The sequence below is a fragment of the Malurus melanocephalus genome, unplaced genomic scaffold (genome assembly GCF_030028575.1).
Source record: "Malurus melanocephalus ecotype Western Australia unplaced genomic scaffold, MMel_1.1 scaffold_321, whole genome shotgun sequence".
Classification (NCBI taxonomy): domain Eukaryota; kingdom Metazoa; phylum Chordata; class Aves; order Passeriformes; family Maluridae; genus Malurus; species Malurus melanocephalus.
Window position 1 is genome coordinate 617466 of NW_026623553.1, and position 18928 is coordinate 636393.

The window sequence follows — 18928 nt, forward strand, 5'->3', positions numbered from 1 at the left end:
CCGCGGGGTGCGCAGCAGGTGCGGGCGGCGGCGCGAGACGCGCAGGGCGCAGGTACCGGGGCTCCGTGAGGGGCTGCGGGGCCATGGCGGCGGCTGCTCGCTCAGGCCGGGCCGGGCCGGGCCGGGCTCGGCTCCGTTCAGCTCGGCTCGGCTTGGCTTGGCTCCGTGCGGCTCGGCTCGGCTCTGGGCGGGTGGGAGCTGCGGCGGGTGGCGGGGAGCGGGGCCGGGCGTGGGGCCGCGCAGGACTGATGAAGATGAGGAGGATGGGGAGGATGAGGAGCGAGGCTTCTCGGCGTGAGGGGCCGGACCCGTCCCGTCCCTGSGAGCCCGCGGTGCGTGACAGCGCTAGGGACAGCTCTAGGGACAGCGCTCCGGGGGGATCGGGGCAGCAGGGGCCCGTGAACCTCCCCAGGCTCGTCCCCCAGCCCTGCGTGACAGCGCCCACCGTGCGGTTGTTGTCCGAAAAGTGCCCTGAACAGTTCCAGGCTGGCGCGGCGGAGCGGGGCCGGGGCTCCCGGCACTGCCCTGTCCACGGGGAGCGCGGTGCTGCCCGGCTGAGGCTGTTCATGCACCGAGGGGCGACAGGAGGGCGGACGCCCAAAGCAGGTGGGAACGGGTGGTACTAATGCTGAAGCTTATTTAGTGTAAAACGAAAGGTATGGTAACACTCGGAGTAAAAATAATAGTGCTGCAGTGTCTATTTAAAAGCCATTGTGGTTGTCCTGGATTTGTTTCCTGTCCCTATAGCTGAGGAGACCTCATTTGGATAATTAAATGTCATGGTGAAACAGGAGAATGAGGGAAGGAGAGCACTCGTCTCCTCTCCTCAGCCGCATAGATCTGCCACCCCTTTTGATGGCAGTGGGCAGACCCTCTCTGTCCTGGGTAGTGCCAAGATCTGCCCCACTCATCCCAGACTGGTGTTTAGCTTTATCTGAAAGGAAAGCAAGAGCTGCTTTTGCTTTTGATGCCTTTACTACGGGACGTCTGTGAACAACCTGATTGTAAATAGGGTAAGACTGGGTAAGGTAGTAAGTGTGGGTGAGTTATAATGACTGTGCTGAGCAGCTGCCTTCTTGTGCTCTGTAAATACAGTGATAGGATACAAGGTGTGGGAAGTGCTGCTGTGCTAGGGAAGGGGTATTTTTCATCAGTTGCTTAAATAATAAGTGTCTCTTCCTAGAAATTTTTGGTGATAATAATAATATTACTATATCAGGTAGACTGAGGAGGAGGCTGAAAACACTGAGAGTTTTTAAAATTTACTGATCGTATTTCAGTGCTTTTTGGGGACARTCAGGGATTAATGTACATGTTAGATAATAATCTTCTATTGCGCAGAATAGTGGTTTTACCAAGCATGGGAACTTCTGCAGCACCAAGTCTGCTTCACTCTGCTCCTTATTCATSTGCTATAAAGGCCATCTTTGTTAAACACTGATTTGTCATTCCCTGAATGGTGTGAGAGCTGTAACTGATAATCTGCAGAGGCTGGTGGGTGTCCTTGCAGCAGAGGTYGAAGAGGAGGCTGTCATGTAAAGGAGTGGCTCTAACATGGGTGGGGGCTCTGTGCGGGCTGAGTAGACCCTGCAAGGTGGTGCCCTGGTGTCAGTCAGAGCAGAAAGCTCTGCTGTTGTGCTGCTGTGTGTCCCCCCAGGTCCATGTTACATTTAAAATTGGCAGTGGTTTGCTGCTCAGAAAACCAGAGGTGTTCTGTGAGTGTAAGCAGAGATGTTCCTGATCACAGCATTGCRCTGGGATGACAGAGAAGTACCTGGAGGGCTTTGTGTGCTGTGAACAGAGGAGCTACCTGTTCTCAGGGTAGCTCTGTGCATGATTGGATGAATATGTTACCTGATTTTTTTCTACGAGTGCAGAGCAAGCTTGTGTAACTCTGGATATTCAAGAAACAGGCCTGCATTTCTCCTGTCCTGTTTGTGATCTCTCTGTGGCACARCTGGAAGCTTTTCAGGGGCCCCTGAGAACTTCTCATGGGCACTGGAGYCTTGAATGAGCAGGTTCGTGTGCTGCTGTTAGTATTGATATTTTCTACGCTCTTGGTTGTGTATCCTGTCTTTCTCAATTTCCTGCTTCTGACCTCAAACCCAATGGCTCAATGAGTAGAAAATAGCACTGTCATTTCTGGGAATAGGRAAAGATAGGAAGGAGCCCGAGTCATTCAAGCAGACGGTCAGTATTGCCAGGCCTGGCATCCTGCCGGCAGCAGCTTGGCTTCCCGCAGGCAGCCTGGGAGCTTCCGAGCCTGCTCCTCCCAGCATGGAGATGCTGCCTTCCCCAGGATTTGGGGTGTAGTGATTGGCCTCACACCCGTGCTGAGGGGCAGGCAAATGCTGGGTTACCCTCACAGCTGTGTCCTGGGAGCTTTTCCCAGCTGGGATCTCCTTACGTGCAAGTGCCACCGCCCCACTGTCCTGGGAGGGAGCAGTGCTGTGCTCCAGTGCCTGCCCACAGCCGTTGGGATTGCAGAGGGCTCTGTTGGATGGGCCTCCTTGGAAGCATCTGGTCTGTTGTATTCCTTATRCCAGGCACCACCACTGCTGAGCAAAAGCTGCTGTTTCTGTCACTTACATATCAGAGATATTTCCACACTAGGAGTATAATGTATTCTTGAAGTATTATTTGGTCTTACCGGTTATTGCAGGCAGTCCCCTGAAGTGTAAAAGTTCTTCAGCCCCTGGCAAGGTAAGGCAAAGGCTTTCTTGGTTTGGTGACCACTGGTATGGGAGGAACTGGCTTGTGTCCCATGACAAGCAGCCATTAAAGAGGATTGCACATGCCCTACAGGCAAAGAAATGTATCATGTTAGAACCACGTGAAGGATGTGGAAAAGTAGAAAAAGTGAGAAAACATGAAAGGCAGGGAGAAATCTTAGTCTCATTCCATTTTCCAGCCTACCATGGAAATCTCTCTCTGRRTAATGAGATATCAGCTGTAGAAAATGCCTGTATTCCTGTCTGCAYATAGCAACTGTGCCTTGGGAGCTGTGTGCTGCTGCCGGTGTGCTTCTGCTTCAGGTGCTAGAAAACCATCATGTGCTCTAGGTAGTATCTTCCACTTATTCCACCAGTGTTTCAGAGCTGGGCAAGTTGTCCTGAAAGACTCCTGCTGTTCCATGGCTGGAATCCTGCCAGAACACCATCTGAATAACATATGCATGTATTATCTGTGCTTATTAATTTTCTTGCCAGTCATACTATTTGTTTCACATTCTCGTCTCAGTTAGACCARCAAAGCTGCTTGCTTTAACTATTATTTGTAGGTTTAGTTTAACTTGACAGTCAGATGTTTTCATTGATTTTGTTGTTGTTGTTTTGGTATTTGTTGCACCTTTAAACAGTYAATACACCACTTTAATAGCAAACTATAGTAATGTATTTCTGGAATTATCTAAGGCAACATATTGTACAAAGACTTGAACAGGAGCATTGTATACAAAAGCCTTCAGAACCTGAAATCAAGATGTTAATGCTTCTTTTTGAAATTATTTCTATGTGAAGRACTTTACTTTTTGGTGTGTTTTGCCACAGTCTCTGCTGTACCTGGGCAGAATCTCACCTGGTGGGTCAGCAACAAGTGCTGTGGTTGTGGTGCTTTCCATCTTCATAATTATTAGTCCCTGGTGTTTTAAGTATATGTTTCTAAAACCTTTCATCAGGTGTCTGAATAACTTGACAATTTTTTCCCCATAAGGTTGCAGTTCATGTAGTAACAGTAGCAGGGCATTGGATTTGATTCTTATTTTCCACTGATGCTTTTTTCGTAGGAACTATGTCAGCTTCATACTTCTGCCATGCAGAACATGTGSACAGACAGTGGGCAGTGTATTGCAGGCAGCAAGTGATGGATACTGTTTCTGAAGAGGTTTGTGTTGATAAGAATTGATGAGACATTGAAATTTGTCTGAGGAAGGGAAATCCTGGTATGCAATCCYGTGTGGGTGTGAGGGTGCATTTTTAAGAGTTCTGTGGAGACAGAGCAGCAAGGACAGATCTATGACTGAAGCTTCACAAAGGATGTTGCCTCTGAGGCAAAAATTGTCAGCCTGACTACAGCCTTTAGAGCTGATCAAATCCTGGTTTCTGAAACCAGAGTCACCTGGAAAATGTGCATATCCATTATGGTTTTGCCGAGAAGGCAGGACAGACAGTGGGTCTGGGCAGATTTCAGACCTTTGGAGGGYTTGGAGGATCCCAGGAGGAGGGAATACCTGGCTCAGGAAGGTTGAATGCTTGTTCATCCAAACCCCTGTTCAGTGCACAGAACTGCCTGATCTGGTGGYTTCAGCCACATGAGCAGCAGAGTTGCTTTGTGCAGGAGGTGCGTGACAGCCAYTCAACTAAACATGAGGAAGTGCACCTCTTCCCAAGGACCTTGAGTCTCCTGGAGTCTGGGACACCTCTTAAGGAAATGGGTTTGAACAGAGGAGTGGATTTTAGCTTTTCCTTTTACAGCACAAAGCTGKGCTATTTGCTTCTGCCTAACCCTGCATTTTGGAAATTAAAGTAGGTTTGAACAGCATTTGTCGGAAAAGGTGGAGGCAGCTCTTGTTCCCACTCAGCTGTTACTGTAGCCTGATGGAGMTACCTGGTGAAGTGCGAGGGCAAACCAGAGAGGAAGCTTTTCCTGGAAGCAAACCGAGCAAGAATGGAATCTCTTACAATTTATCCTTAACGTACCTTTCATACAATCACTAAATGGAGCTGACAAATAAGCTAGTAAGAGGGAAACACAGAGCCAGTGCCATTTAAAAGCCACTTGTGCACTTTTTCATTTGGATACTGTTCATATGAAATGTAATTTAAATGCTAGGCTGGTTGCCAGGAGCTGGATTGTTGATGTTAAATGTACTTTCCATTAGACCTCTGTATTGGAAAACTGCTTCCTAGYGCTGCAGGCATTGGAAGGGGGTGGGTTACATCAGGGTGCCCCAGTTGTCCTTCTCGGGGTCTGGCCTCTCACCGTGCCCTCCATCTTCATCTGTGCAAAGACCAGGTGAATCAATACCTGCCATACCCCAAACGTGATTCCTCCTGACTACAGCAGCACGAGGTGCAATGCTTGTTTTGCTGTCCTAAAAACAAACAACTTGTCGCCTTTAAATTCAAAAAATCTGCTAATTGCTATTGGGTTGTATGGGGTTTTTTTTTTTTTATTTTTTCATGTTCCAGACTGCTGGTTTCCTTTGGGTTTCTTTGTTTTTTAATTAACTAATCCCCCATTTGTTTTCATAGGGCTGTTTCATTTCTTGCAGTGTTCCCTATGCAAGAGAAGGCRTTTTGCCCTGTCTCAGTACCCTGGTTAGATTGTCCTCTCACCCCACATGCACAGCTCTTTATTTAATGGATTCACTTGCACTGCAGATTGCATTTGAAGGATCTGACTTGCAGGCAGCTGTCCATTGGGACTGGTATTTCTTTCCAGGTGGATTAGTAGCTATGAACTCCCACTGTGTCGAAATGCAGATGGTTTTATGYGTGCTCTCCACAGTTTTGCCAAGGTAACAAGGTGCCAACAGGTAGAAGCAGATTCCAACTGCTCTCCAGTTACTTTGGAAATAATKACAGTGGCCATAATTATTCTGACCTCAAAAGAGATGTTTGGGAGCGCCAGCCTTGTACGTGGCCTTTTGGAGGAGGGAAAAGGGTGAAACTGGGTCATCTTGGCAGGCTGTGAAGGGTCTTTGTTTGGGCACCCCTTGTGCTAACAGAAAGGCTTTCTTCCATCATGCTTCCCTTATTCTCTTCATTCTTGGTTGTTTTCCTACATCATGTTACCTTCTGACCAAAAGTCCTCCCTGTCCAGGCCCTCAGGYTGTGCTGCAGGGCTGCGCTTGCAGAATGACGTGGCCAACAGCCATCTAAMTTGGGCTTCCTGTTTCTTTTTTCCTAGTTTTAGAGGTGGCAACTTGTGGATGGTGAGATATTCGCAGATTGAAACTAAGGCTGTTCTCAGAGATTTGTGGAAGAGCCAGTGAAATGGTAGAAGAGACTGTGTGTTACAACTTCAGTGAGCGATGTGGTGAGCTGGACGTGTGCAGYGACAGGCACTACCGGAGCTATTCCCGCTTGGAAAGATCTTGGAGTTGCAATTAGTACAGTGCAGCTTGAGCTCTGTTTTTAGYATGATGGATGGCAAGAGCTGCCCTGGGAGTGGGCTGGGAAAGGGGTGGGAAGCACAAGACAGCTGTGGCAGTGTGCAGAGAGAGTCTGCCTGCTTCCTCATAGACAAATGGTGACGCTAAAAGGCACAGCGATGGCTGAAAGAATAATTAAGGAATGGTGCAGGCTCTGTTGAAGCACTTTTCAGCTCTGGGGAAATGCCTGGAGAAAAAAAAAAAAAGATGATAAATTCATGAATGTGCTGGAAGAGGAGGATCAGGAGCCATGACTGACTAGTTGTGTAGCAGCTGCCTTGGTTTGCTGGCTTTGTGCGAGGCAGTAAGTGTGAAGCAACCAGAAAAAAGCTTTTTCAAAGCCTAATGGTGAAATTTGTTTCTCTAATTTTAGTTGCCAAAATTGACAGATTTTATATATATATATGTATATATATGTATATATATATGTATATATATATATATGTATAGTGTATGCAAAGCATTATAGTTCTGTACTTGCATTTTTTGCTAAGCCTTAGCCAAAGCTAAGTTACAGCTGTAGAGGGACTGATACTCTCACACAGGAGGGTGGTTCTTGCCTATTGGTTCCTCTGTGTGTCCATGCACSTCTAGTGCCATGTGCATTCTCTAAACAACGTCGCTCTTCAGTGACCTCTGATTTGCAGACCTTTTGAGCAACAATGCAGCCTTCTGGGATATGATAAGCAGCTTGTTTAAAAATGAAACCCTTCTCTTGGGGTAGRGGAAATAATGTTTACTCAGCATTGTGGAACAAAAGCGTTTGAAGATAACAGAAGGAAACAATGATGTACTAATGAACTTGCCCCTTAGCAAAAGTACTAATGCGGTGGGGAGGAGGAATAGGAACATGATTTGCCATTCTTTTCAGATGGATTAGCAATTTCTCTCTTGTTAAGCAGCAACAGACAGGGCAAATGCTTAGTGACAGTGAAGGAAATCTCTTTGTTTGCTGGGTCTAGTGCTAAATGAAGTTTAGTACTAGTGAGGCTGTGCAAGGACCATTGAGCTCTGTGCCAGCTCTTCCTGCTGGGCTTCCTGTAGTGCTATGAGAAAAGGGTTTTGGCTTCCTTCTTTTGAGCTTTGCCTCTGAGAGGTGCTCACTAGAAAATCTACAGATAGGAGTTCTGATGCAACCACTCAGGTTGCTTGCAGCTCACACAGAATTACTAGTTGGGGTGAGGACCCACAGCAAAGCTTGGTGATRTGTTTGACTAAGAGCTCAGGTATGTCCCTGAAAAGTATCTGCTTCATGATTCAAAGCCCTGCCATCCAGACACATACCCAGGTGAGTAAATAGGGCTAGGGAGTATGTAAAATCACGTATGAGATAATGAGAGTGAAGGAAATCTTAATGTTGTCACACAGCTCAAAAAGGGCAGGTAGGGATGTGTGTATGTGTAGCAATGACTGGCAATTAAACTGGGGGATGAGGAAAGATTCTTTCCAAGAACTTCGTTCCCTCAGCTACTTCCTGGGTTTGCTGAATGCCTTGATGAATTCTTCAGGAGTTTTCTTAYTTGTCACAGACAAATCCCCAGTGGTTGCTGAAACTCTTCATGCTGGACGCTTCCTGTTACCTCTTGCCTAATCTCAGTTATGTTACTTTACCCTCAACAGTGAAATATGCTCTTCTTAATCTCCATCCTTTCCTCTGTTCTGTTGTTCTCCTATCTCTGCCCATGCACCTCTACAGCTGTTAGCAGGCTCTGGACAGTTTWCTCCTCAGTCCCTCTCCCATATCAGCAGGTAGAGTCTCAGTTRCTGCCTCCACTCCAAACCTGTCTGCTCTTCAGAAAATGTTTTGACACAGCTAACATGGAGCTGCTAAACAAAGAGCACTAGTAGTTCTTTCTTGTTCCCTATGCTGCCACTTCTCTGTTCAAGCCACTGGATTTTTAACTCCTTCTGACAGTTTCTCAGACATTTGTGCAGAGCTGGTGATGTGCAGTTTTCTTTGTTCATCCCCATGGCTGGTTTTCCATCCCCCAGGCCATAATCTTACCACACTCTTTCAGGGGTTTCTGCGCTTTACTGGAGACACCTGATACCCTTCTCAGACCTTTCTGCAGAGGTGCTTTGTTACCTGTGTGGTCACACTGGCTCCAAAGGGATTTTGGCATGTTCCTGTGCTGGGTGCTTGCACAGAGGCCAGACAGCCACAGGACAGTGGGCAGCTCCCTGACTGACTACCAAAGGGAATGAATGGCCTGTCCTGATGGAGAAGGGTGGCCCATGGCAGTGCCAGCATGAGTCCCCATGGCAAGGGAGCAGTGAGATGGCTGAGTTTGTTATCCACTGATTGATTTTGAGTTCATAGCCAGCAGAAGAATCACAGCATCTGTTAAACCTTCATTCAACACTAAAATATCAATTATGCTGAATGTAGATAAATTAATTTATGCATATGAAGGGACGGAAGGGAAGATTGACCTTCCCTGGAAACGATGGGCTGAGTTGGTTGTACTCCTGGGCAGGACTTTGAAAAACTGAAGTAACCCATGTGAGTCTGCTGGAGCTTGGCAGTGCTCATCCAAGCAAGCTAAGCCCAGGGGGTTGTTAAGTTTTATGAGCAAAACATGATCTATTGTTTGCTGCCTTTGAATCCCTTCAGTGTGTGTGTGTATAAAAACACACATAGTTGTACCTAGGGTGCAAACCCTTGAACAGAGAAGGGGGACATGGATGGAGAGGTTGTCKCCTGCCCAAGGAGCAGACATTGGGCTGGGGCTCTGATCTGGAACAAGGCATTCCCACATCTGACCTCTCTGGTTTGGTATACCCTTAAATTTGGGGGGTGACCTCCTGCAGTCACCCTGATGGGGCAGGAGGCAGTTCCACAAGGCAGGCAGCAATGCCYGGGATCCCCTCATACCAGGAGCAGGCAGGGCAGCTGTACATTGGCTCAGGGAGGCTGAGCAAACTGGAGGGTTCACAGGGCTACCTGGAACATGTCTGGGCTCCAAATGGTTACTCTGCTCTGTGCAGTGGTCTGTAGGTACACACACACACACACACACTGGCCTTGTTCCTTCCTGGGAACTTGCTTTTGGATGTTATTTTAGGACGATTTTCTGGGTTAGATGAACATTAATGGCCTATTGTGTCCCAGTTCTCTAAYTGATTGCATTGAAGTGAGTTGTAGGGCTTGCTGCCTGCCTTTCCCTGCCTCCYTGAAGGGAGAACTTCCTTGCCGAAGACTTAGCAGGGGCATTGCAGTGGTTAAAGAGCCTTGAGTTAAGTGTATGTTGTGCTTGTCTGTTTTAAAGTGAGCAGTTAAGTGGCCTGGCAGGCCTAGCAGTGGAGAAAAAAATAACAAACCATAAATAAAATTCTTGTAATCCCTGGCATTGGTTAAGCAGTTAAAACTCTTGACAAAGCCATTAAAAGACATCATCTGCRGAGTACAGCACTGCCTTAGCAGTTAGCTGGGACAACTTTGTGAGGGGAAGAGGAGGGACAGGCTGATCTCTTCACTCTGGTGACCAAGGGCAGTACCCAAGGGAACGGCTGGAGCTGTGTCAGGGCAGAGTTAGATTGCATATAAGGAAAAGGTTCTTACCCAGAGGGTGCTGGGGCACTGAACAAGCTCCCCACTGAATGGTCACAGYCCCAAGGCTGCCAAAGCTCCAGGAGAGTTTAAACAGTGCTCTCATGCCCAGGTGAGATTTCTGAGGTGTCTGTGCAGGACCAGGGGTTGGACTGGATGATCCTTGTSCARCTCAGCGTGTTCTGTGACTCTGTGACTGTGCCTGGCTCACATGGCAAGAGGAGCGTTAGGATGAATTCAGGTGAGTGACAGCTGCAGCCTGTGAGCTTCAAGGACTTCTCGGTGTCCTCCTGGGCAGGACGGCAGCCCTGTTCCCTTGGAGCAGCCACTGGATCCCAGGCACTGTGTGGGATCAGCCGGGCTGTGTGCCTGGCAGAGCCCCGCGGTGCCCCTCGGCATGGTGCTGGCGACCTTCGGGCAGGAGCAACGTGTAAATAAACGAGAGTCTTGGGATCCTGCCTTGGRGAGGGACAGCCGGCGCTCTGAGGTGATGAAACTGCAGGCTGTAAACAAACAGCTCGCTCTCGCTCTGCACTGCCAGCCACTGCGGCAGCTAAACATAGCCCCAGGGGCTGGGCCCGCCTGGCCTCTGCCCCGCACATCGTGCTGGGCTCCGCTAGCCGTGCAAAGGTGGAATTCTTCGGGCTGCGTCAGCCAGAGCTCGCTGGATGTGCTGATGGACTCAGATCTGCCCGTCCCCGAGTGGGAGCACAGTGCTGAGCACTCAGCCCAGCCCGGCTGCTTGCCCATCCCAATGCCAGCCAAAGGGGATCCTGCTGGCCAGCCTCTCCCACTCCAAGCCGGCAGCAGCGAGCCTGGCGGAGGCAAATTATGCTCCTGGTATTTCTCCCTGCGGTGTGTGGGAGGAGGTGTGTAGCAAAGGGAAACTGGTGACCCGTCTGCACCCTGTAATAGGGGAAGGAAATAGCAGGCTACAGCTGCTTCAGGCAGGAAGGTTCCTGAACACATAGGATATTAATATAMACTTCTGTTTCTCAGACAGGGAGAAGCTCCAGAAGCCTAATGTAAGAAATGGTTTGCTTGCTGCTTTGAGGTTCATTAAAGTTGCAATATTGTGACAGTCTTGTCTTTTGATGGCTGTGCCATGAGTAATACATGACAAGGGTTTTATGAGCATCAAGTCTCTGAGGTRTCTTTAATGTTGCTCCTTGAATGAGGCTGAGCCCAAGGCCCTAATTCCTTGTGGCTGCTTAATGATTCAGTTGTGTATGAYTGGAAGACTACACAACATGCTGGGGTATGGTGTCATCAGGAAATTATTCACATACAGCCTTGCTCCAGAGTGCTGGTCTGGATGCTTTAAAAATTACCAGAAGTGTAATGGACGTTTGTGTTCATTCTTTCTCCTGTCGCGCCTATCAGATATGYGTGGAATAGGCTGCATTTCTCCATGGGTTTCCTTTCCAATATTGACAGAAACATGAAGTAATTGCTTCTAAATCTCTCTTAAAAGGGTTTTAATCATGAGTGGAAGCAGAGGATTTTGCTTTGCTGCTGTAAGACTTAGGGGGAGTAGCTGATGCATGACTGGAAAGCAATGTGTTACTCCTGCTGAGCTAAACTCATGTCACATAAAGAAATCAGTTCAACRCCATCTCTGCCCTTGTGATAGGGTTAAAAATATATTTGCTGCTTGATTAAGTATTTTGAAGTCTGTTTCTCACCCAATGTAGGGCCCTCTGGAGAGCTGTATGAAATGGCACTCAAATGGTCGTGGATGAGCAGACAAAAGTAAACCCATTCTCCTGTTTGTTTCCTTCTTTTGCAGGACAGATTCTGCATCCCACATGAGCTACGATAATCCTCCACCTTACCCCGGCCCGGGCCCGACTGCCCCGTACCCACCCTATGCACAGCAGCCGGGGGCCCCTCCCGGCCCGTACCCCGGCTATCCCCCCGGACCCACCGGGCCCTACCAGCCGGGCCAGCCAGGCTACCAGGGATACCCCCAGTATGGATGGCAGAATGCACCTCCACCTCCAGGACCGGTGTACGGAGATGGGCCGAAAAACACAGGTATGAGGCACCATGCCAGGGACACTTGTTTGCCTCACATGAGTACACGCTGACCTTGAGTATGTTCACCAGCACCTGGCCTAATGGCCTTGGAGCAGGTGGAGGCTGATTTGAAGCAGTAATTTTGCTTACAGCTTGTTTTCCTGCTTTATTTTGCTGTAGTGTCTCTAACAGTTCTCTCTCTGGTTGTTGAACATCCTTAGTGCTGATGCCTCAAGGGAATCCTTATGCTGAGGTTGTTACACAGGTTTTAGATTTGCCACAACTCTTATTCCCCTGTCTCTTGCTTGATACGTTTCAACCAAAKGCTGCACAGTTAAAGCTTATGACATTCAAATGTACAGTTGCTGCTGAATTAATGGGCCTTGGTTTTCTTGAGCCCATCAGCATCTGTCCAAGTGATCTATTCATTCCTTGGCGTTTGGGTTTTTTCCAAAGTTATTAGTATTCTATGGAAAAACCCAGATTTCTAGGGAAGGGAGGGAGGATGGTGTACCTTCCCTTGGCAGCTGGCTGCTCCATCTGTGTGCCACRTCTCCTCAATATGGCACATTGGTATGCTCTGGCACCCACAGCTCTCATGGGGCTCACTGCAGTGCTTGCTGCAGGCTCAAATTGTCAGAGAAGAGGCAGGGAAAATGATAAGAGACTGGAGCTTCTGCCTTCTATGAAGAGAAGMTGAGAGAGGTGGGACTGCYCAGTRGGTTTGAACAGTCTGGTGTGGGTCTATCAGGAGGGCCCAAATTTAAGCAATGAAYAATTGGTGTGAGTGAATAAGAACCTGAATTGAGTGCGAATCATGAGTTCGACTTCCTCTGTAACAGAGAGAGAACCCTGCCTTTGAGGAGGAGGAGGAGGAGGCAGCAGCATGGTGAAGCTTCCCACCACTTCCATCACAGGACTCMAAGTGCAATCAGGGTTTTCCCCAGGGTTTTGGGGTGGCTAAGAAATATTTCTCAGTAYTGGGTGGAGGAAAAAACTCCTCTTCTCCCATGTTGAACATCTTTGGTTGGTGCCAGGGTTGCTTTGCTGCTATAGCCGCACAAAGGGATATGCTGACAGAGGGTGAAGGGAGACAGGGACTGTTGCTGTGGACAGTCTGGCTTTGAGACAGTTCTGCTACCTTGGAGGCTTGAAGGATCTYGTATCAAACTGCATCTCAGATGAGGGAAATGATGACAGTGAATGTCCTCTGCTCTGCTCACAAACCAGTTGAGCAGCACAAAGGATAAGCTGGGAAATTGAAGAGGACAGGTAGTGAAGTGTTTGAATGTCTTTCACTAAGGTCCCAGGCTTGTGCTACAAGTTTGGTTTTGTTATTAAATCTAAGCTAACACAGCTGCAGAACAACCCACAAACCAAAGATCTGGTAAGTTCTGTCCTTGAACTGCCTTCCTGCAGCTATGGGTGGTCCCTGAACATACCTTGGGAGCCTCTACTTTGCTCTGCTTTTCATGAAGTGGATGTGAAAAATGAGGGAATTATAGAATGGTTTGCACTGGAAGGGACTTAAAGCTCATCTCATTTTAGCCCTCTGCCATGGGCAGGGACACCTTCCACTRTCCCAGGTTGCTTCAAGCCCTGTCAAACCKGGCCTTGGACACTTCCAAGGATGGGGCAGCCACAACTCTGGGCAACCTGTACCAGGGCCTCACCATTCTCCCAGGGAAGAATTTCTTCCCAATATCCCACCTAACCCTGCCTCCAAGTCCTCCCCAGGGCAGCTTTCCATCCAGCCTGTGTTTGTGCTTGGGAATGCCCCTACCCAAGCACAGAACCACCTGCTTGGCCCAACTGAGCTTCACATGCCCCACCTCTTCATTCTGTCCTGGTCCCTCTGGACAGCCCACATTTATTTTAAGGATGTTTATTAATGTCTGCAAAGTGAAGTCAGGGCTATAACTTTGCATTTGTCTGCAAAAGCTTTCTTTTCTTCATTCTCCTTCTGTTAAACGCCCTTYTTACCCCCCTTTGTTCCTTTTTGGCCAGTCTGTCAAACTGGAATCTGATCTTTGTCCTCTGATGCTGTAACAGAGCTTTCAATAGGGCTTTGTTTAAGAATCACCCCCAGGAGTGTCTGATTTACAGTGGATGTTTCTAAAAAAGCTGTTTTTTATAAATCTGTTGCACTAATGCTGTGTATCTGTTAGTGTGGCTGAACCTTCAATATGAAAAATTGATGTCTGAATTTAATCAAGTCATTGCAGTCGGCCTAGCTGGTCTAGCATGATTTCATGTGGCTTGTCAATTCCTGTGGTGTTTCCAAACAACTATCAGGGAAGAGCTACTGTGTGGATGCTTTCCTTTAAGAGCAGATGTTTTGCCCTCCTACATGACTTTGCTCAATCTAATGAACTAAGCTACTCCAAGTAGTACATTAGTATTTCTGAACAAATGTGTGTCCACATTGAAAATTAGGAAATTTGCTATGCTTTAAATTTGATACTTTATGTTATTTTACCGTGTGGGCAAACTGCAGAGTGGGCTCTTATGTTGTAGCTCGTAGCCAGTGAGCTAATGCTAATGTATGGCAGTAATTATGCCTCGTATTTTTGTCCAATGATCTGCTACAAACAGGTGAGAAAGGGAAGATGTTGCCACCTTTTCAATATGGCATTGAATAGGGCAACAAACATAAAGGCTTGTTGGAGGAAGCTGCAGTCCAKAGCAGCTCTGAACCAGGAGAACTTGTGTGTTCCCCTCTGGAYTGTCTATGCAGGATTAGCCAGCCACGAGGATGTCTGGGGTGCAGAAATCAGCTTGTGGTTGTGTGTTAGGACTTAGTGGTGGTGGCCATATGACTACCACGTGGCCACCCCCATATGGCACTGTGGGACAGGGAGACTGCAGCTGATCACAGTGTTCCTTGGTCCCTTCTCCCAGAGGGGATGGAGTCCAGTATGTGCAAAGTCAGGCCATGAAAGGCCTCAAAGCGTAGCTTTTTTTCTCCGCATGAAGGAGAAGCTGGAGACTTGCTGAGGTGGCACAGAAGATGTCRTGGTTTTGGTTTTTGGATGGACAGCTTTTAGTCTTGACCAGGTTACTGATACCAAAGTCTCCAAAGCACCCCCTGCCTTACATCTTACGAGGACTGGCAACTGACTTGGCCTTTGTTCATTAGAAATAACCAACCTGACCTTTGCCTTTAGAGATGATAATTTATGTGCTGAGCCTGAAGGACTTTATCTTTAAGGGTGTCTGGTTCAGCTTCTTAGCACTGTGAGCTGATGTGCTGATCTCTGTCTGCAGTTTTCCTGCTGCAAAGGCCGAGGGCTGGCTCCGTGTCTGTCCAACAGGTGTGAGTTCCTGGAGCAGTGCAGATGTGCCACACAGTGCTTGGTGTGGCTGGAGGGAACCTGCCTGCCCCAGAACAAAGCTGGGAAACACACAGCTTTAGGGAAATGGTACCTGCATGGAGCATTGTGTGGAGCAGGTTCTTCTTTACAGCAGGGGCTTGCTAAGGAGGAAGAAAATACCTCATTACAGAAAATATCTCATTTCCCCACCAGTATTTTCATTATTTGTTATCAACTGGCACAAGGAAACCACAGTAACTGCTGACTGGTCAGCTGATGCTTTCTTGTTCATGTTAATTAGAGGTGAAGTGTAAAGCAGATGATAATGGTATGCTTTTAAAAGAAGTGGAATGAGCCAAAGTATGAAGTGACATACTAATTTTAAAAGCAGAAGCTGATGTTAGCAATTTGACCAGCCTAACTTCTCTGCTCCCTGTTGATACATGCCAGTGTAATGGATGGGACTATTCTGTGCTATGCCAAGGGGAACCAGGCTCTGTCAACAGGCACTGAAGGCAAACAGCTCCGTATTGCATCTGACCCATTGTACACASAGGGTGGAAATCTTACTTCTGGAAGTTGTTTACTTGTAGCAAAGCCAGCTGTGATAAGAGTAATAGTCACAGTGATGCTGTCTRCCTCCTGATGTTTGTCCAGCTGCAGAATAAACAGGTCAGCTAGATACAGGCACTGCCTGCCACTGGAGGGGTGAATGGTTTTTCCTCTTTGTCTGTCTCAGTGTGGAAAGGAGGGTATCCAAATCATTCTGGTGAGGCTCTCCAGTGGTTATCCCCTTGCTTCCCAAACCATGTGGAGCTGAGTCTTCCCCAGCAGGAGTTAATTTGGAGGACAGGCTTTCTCTCTGTCTGTTGTTCTTTCCAAGTAGTCTGTCAGAGCATTTAATTTAACTTTTCCTGTACCTTCAGGAGCTGCAACTCCAGATGCTGGAGTCCTGCCAAAAAAAAAAATCTTCCTTGGCAGTTGTCCTCTTATCTGCTTCTCATTCTTTAGAGTGCCTTAAAACCCAGCGTTCTCTCCTCCAGGATTGCTGTATCATCCCTCCCTCTGTCCCAGGCTGCACAACAGCAGGAGCTGTTGGCTGGCAAACAGCGCATAGCTTGGGCTGCTGTCTCACCTCACCTTCACTGCTTTTCATCCTCAAGGAGGGCGTAATCTGATAAAAACCTGTTGCAAAGAAAATTATYCCCAATTCAGGTCCAGTATCTGAAAACAAGTTTCAGACAAACTGGCCTCAGGAGGCCAAGGCTGGCTCCACTGTGGGCTGAATTTAATGAGGCTGCAGTTCAGTGATTGTCGACTTGGGCACCAGGCTGGGTGAGGGGGCAAATATTCCCCAGCCTTTTCCCAGTACTGCAGGCACTGCACAGACTGTGGTACCTGACAGGGGGAACTGCACAAGGAGGATCAYCCTGTGGCATGTTCTCTTTGCTTTAAATTGGGCTTTGTCCCTCCTCGTATCTATCACCCAGAACATGCTTGCAAGACCCTTATAATATGCAGTTTGTGCCGTGTAAAACCCTCCAAGCCAGATCTTATTTAACTCTAGGACTGGTGCTGATTTTCAGTGTAAACACAGACTCAGGCTGAGGACTGTGCTGTTCTTAGCCTGGCAGCTGACTAGGTTAAAAACATCTTCTTGTTTTAACAGTAAATTAAGATTTTGCTGATTTTAAAAAATGTTAGAGGAAGTTCTCGAATTGTGTAGTTTTGGGAGATGTCTCATCTGTCGTAATCTAGAAGAAAGCTGAAGGGCCTGAAGCCTTGAACTATTATTGTACATTTGAGCTGAGGAAAAGTTTGTTTCTCATATGACACATCTCCTGTACACTTTCTAACCTGTGTGCTGGGGTTTATAGTGCTTTGGAGGGCTGGCTGATGCCTGCTGACACCCTGCAGAGACCTGAGTACTTGCTAYAGAAGGTGTGCTGGCTCCTGCCTGAAGGAGTGCTTGTAGCCCTGCCTTTCAGAGATGTTGAATCCTTCCCGGCGCATTGATGCATCATAAATGCTCATTATTATCACTTCCATTATCTCAAGAATCTCTTAATCCTATCCCTGTGTGCTCAGGTGAGGAAATAACATCTTTTCCAGTCCTGAGCTCAGCTGCAAGAAAATCTTCTGTGTCTCCTGCTGAGCCCTAACCTATGCCTGGTGCCCAGGCCGATGTGGGAGAAGAGAACAGCTTTGCCCAGTGCAGCATTGGCTCTGGAAAGTGCTCACTTGGCTCSCCTGCACAGTGATTTCCCTGAAATGTGTGGCCTGTTCAGCTCCCTGAAAGATGAAACAGCTCTCCAGGGTGAGCGTAAGAGCTGCTCAGACTTACAGGAATGGAAACGCAGGAATTTTCCAAACCTGCTGAGTATAGGCATGTGACCATGAAGAGGGCAGATCTGATACCAGCCTGAGTAGTTGTAGATGAGTTGTTTCTGCTTGAGCCCAGGCTGGAATCTGGGCTGGGTCAGCAGTGGCTGTCTGGTGGCAGAGRGGATTTGCAGGTGGAGCTGCCTGTACTCCTTGGTGTTTTCATTTTGCTCAGGTGGCTCTGGCAGTAGCCATTTGTGTTTGGAGCTGCGAGTTGTGAAACTTGTTCTGAGCATTTTGCAGCTTTGCAAGATTTTTGCTTGGGAGGGGGCTATTGAATTTCCATCTGGCTCTGGTATCTGTTTCAGGAGTGTGCTGAGGTATTTCCTGAAATCTGAGTGTGGTGTTGGTAGAGACTGTGCACACGGTTAAAGCCTCTGGGCAGGAAGGAGCTGGGGGGCTGGGAAATAACAGGCTTGAAGCTGTTAGGCATGAGCAAATACCCCCAGAGAGAAGAAAGAACAATTAAAGACCTTCCTTGCCAAGGGAGTTAGATCTCATCTGTGCCCMGGCTGTGCCCTGGAGGTCTCGTGGGCAAGGGAGGAGGCCTGGTGCAGAGAGCAGCCTTGGTGGCAGCTCATATGAAAGTTTAGTCCCTGCTACCCAGTCCTGCAGTCCCTTCTGCACTTTCTGCCTGTGTGGGGTTTATTTCAGGAGAAGTGGATGTCTGGGAGGTCACTGCTGGGTGTTCCTTCCTCCTGCAGCTCTGGGTCTGCAGACCAGAGTGTGCACCTCAAAGAGGGGCTCAGAGACACTTGATTTCCTGTCACTGTCACTTCTGCATCCCTTGGATGCACTTTCCCTTCTCTGGCCTCCATCCTGAGCAGAAAAGCTTTCCAAGGACCTGGGTGAGAATGGTTTGAAGGTAAAAGCAGATGTACAAGTAGACCTGACTTAGCAATCTGCTGCAGGTAGCACAAAATCGTTCTAAGTGGTGGTGAGCAGTTTTAAGCAAGATTTCTTACTCACTGAAGAAGTGAAAACAAAGCTCTTGGTGCAGAAGTGGCTTGTGATAAAACCCACTTAACTGACARGTGGGAAGAGGCTTATGGGTCCCTTCTGGGCTGTGCACTCCYTCCCAGATGAGACTGTGGCATTAACTAACACTCCTGCTTGGACCAGCTGTTGCTATGGCAAACGGCAATTCTGATACCATGGGAAGGGATTTTGGGCTGCAGTAGCAGTGATTGGTAAGCTGCTTCTGTTGCTTTCTCACATGTGCCCCAGKCCTTGCTTCACAGCCAGGAGTGCAGGTGAGGGGTCTGTGCTGGCACACAGCAGGGCTAAGGGGAGCAAACTTCAGGGCAGGGTGACTTGAGCCCCTCCCACCTTAAGTGGAGGGGAATCCCTGTGGCTTGTGGATGCTGGACTGGGTTCTTCACCTTCTGCTCCCGGGCACTGAGCCTGCTCCTTCCTGGCTTCTCTGTGCCTGGATGTCATTCCTGTCATAGCTGAAATACCCAGGCAAGGGCCTGGCCCTGGTGAATGTGCAGCAGGACTTGTGGGAGA

The 18928-nt window shown here is 48.2% G+C and overlaps 1 protein-coding gene across 5 annotated transcripts in view; it reads left to right on the forward strand.

Moving 5' to 3' along the window:
- The first annotated feature begins 6 nt into the window (after nucleotides 1-6).
- The window catches only part of CYSTM1 (cysteine rich transmembrane module containing 1), a 24262-nt gene continuing 5340 nt past the window's right edge, over nucleotides 7-18928 (forward strand). Inside the window, exons 1-2 of one of the 5 annotated variants that reach the window (XM_057377654.1) lie at nucleotides 7-52; nucleotides 11494-11741. In XM_057377654.1, the coding sequence (XP_057233637.1) occupies nucleotides 11513-11741 (229 nt within the window). In that variant the 5' untranslated portion in view covers nucleotides 7-52; nucleotides 11494-11512. Of the gene's footprint in view, nucleotides 53-845; nucleotides 1014-1995; nucleotides 2019-11493; nucleotides 11742-18928 lie in introns of those variants that run through there. The other 4 variants (XM_057377658.1, XM_057377657.1, XM_057377656.1 and 1 more) reach the window with 4 other exon arrangements.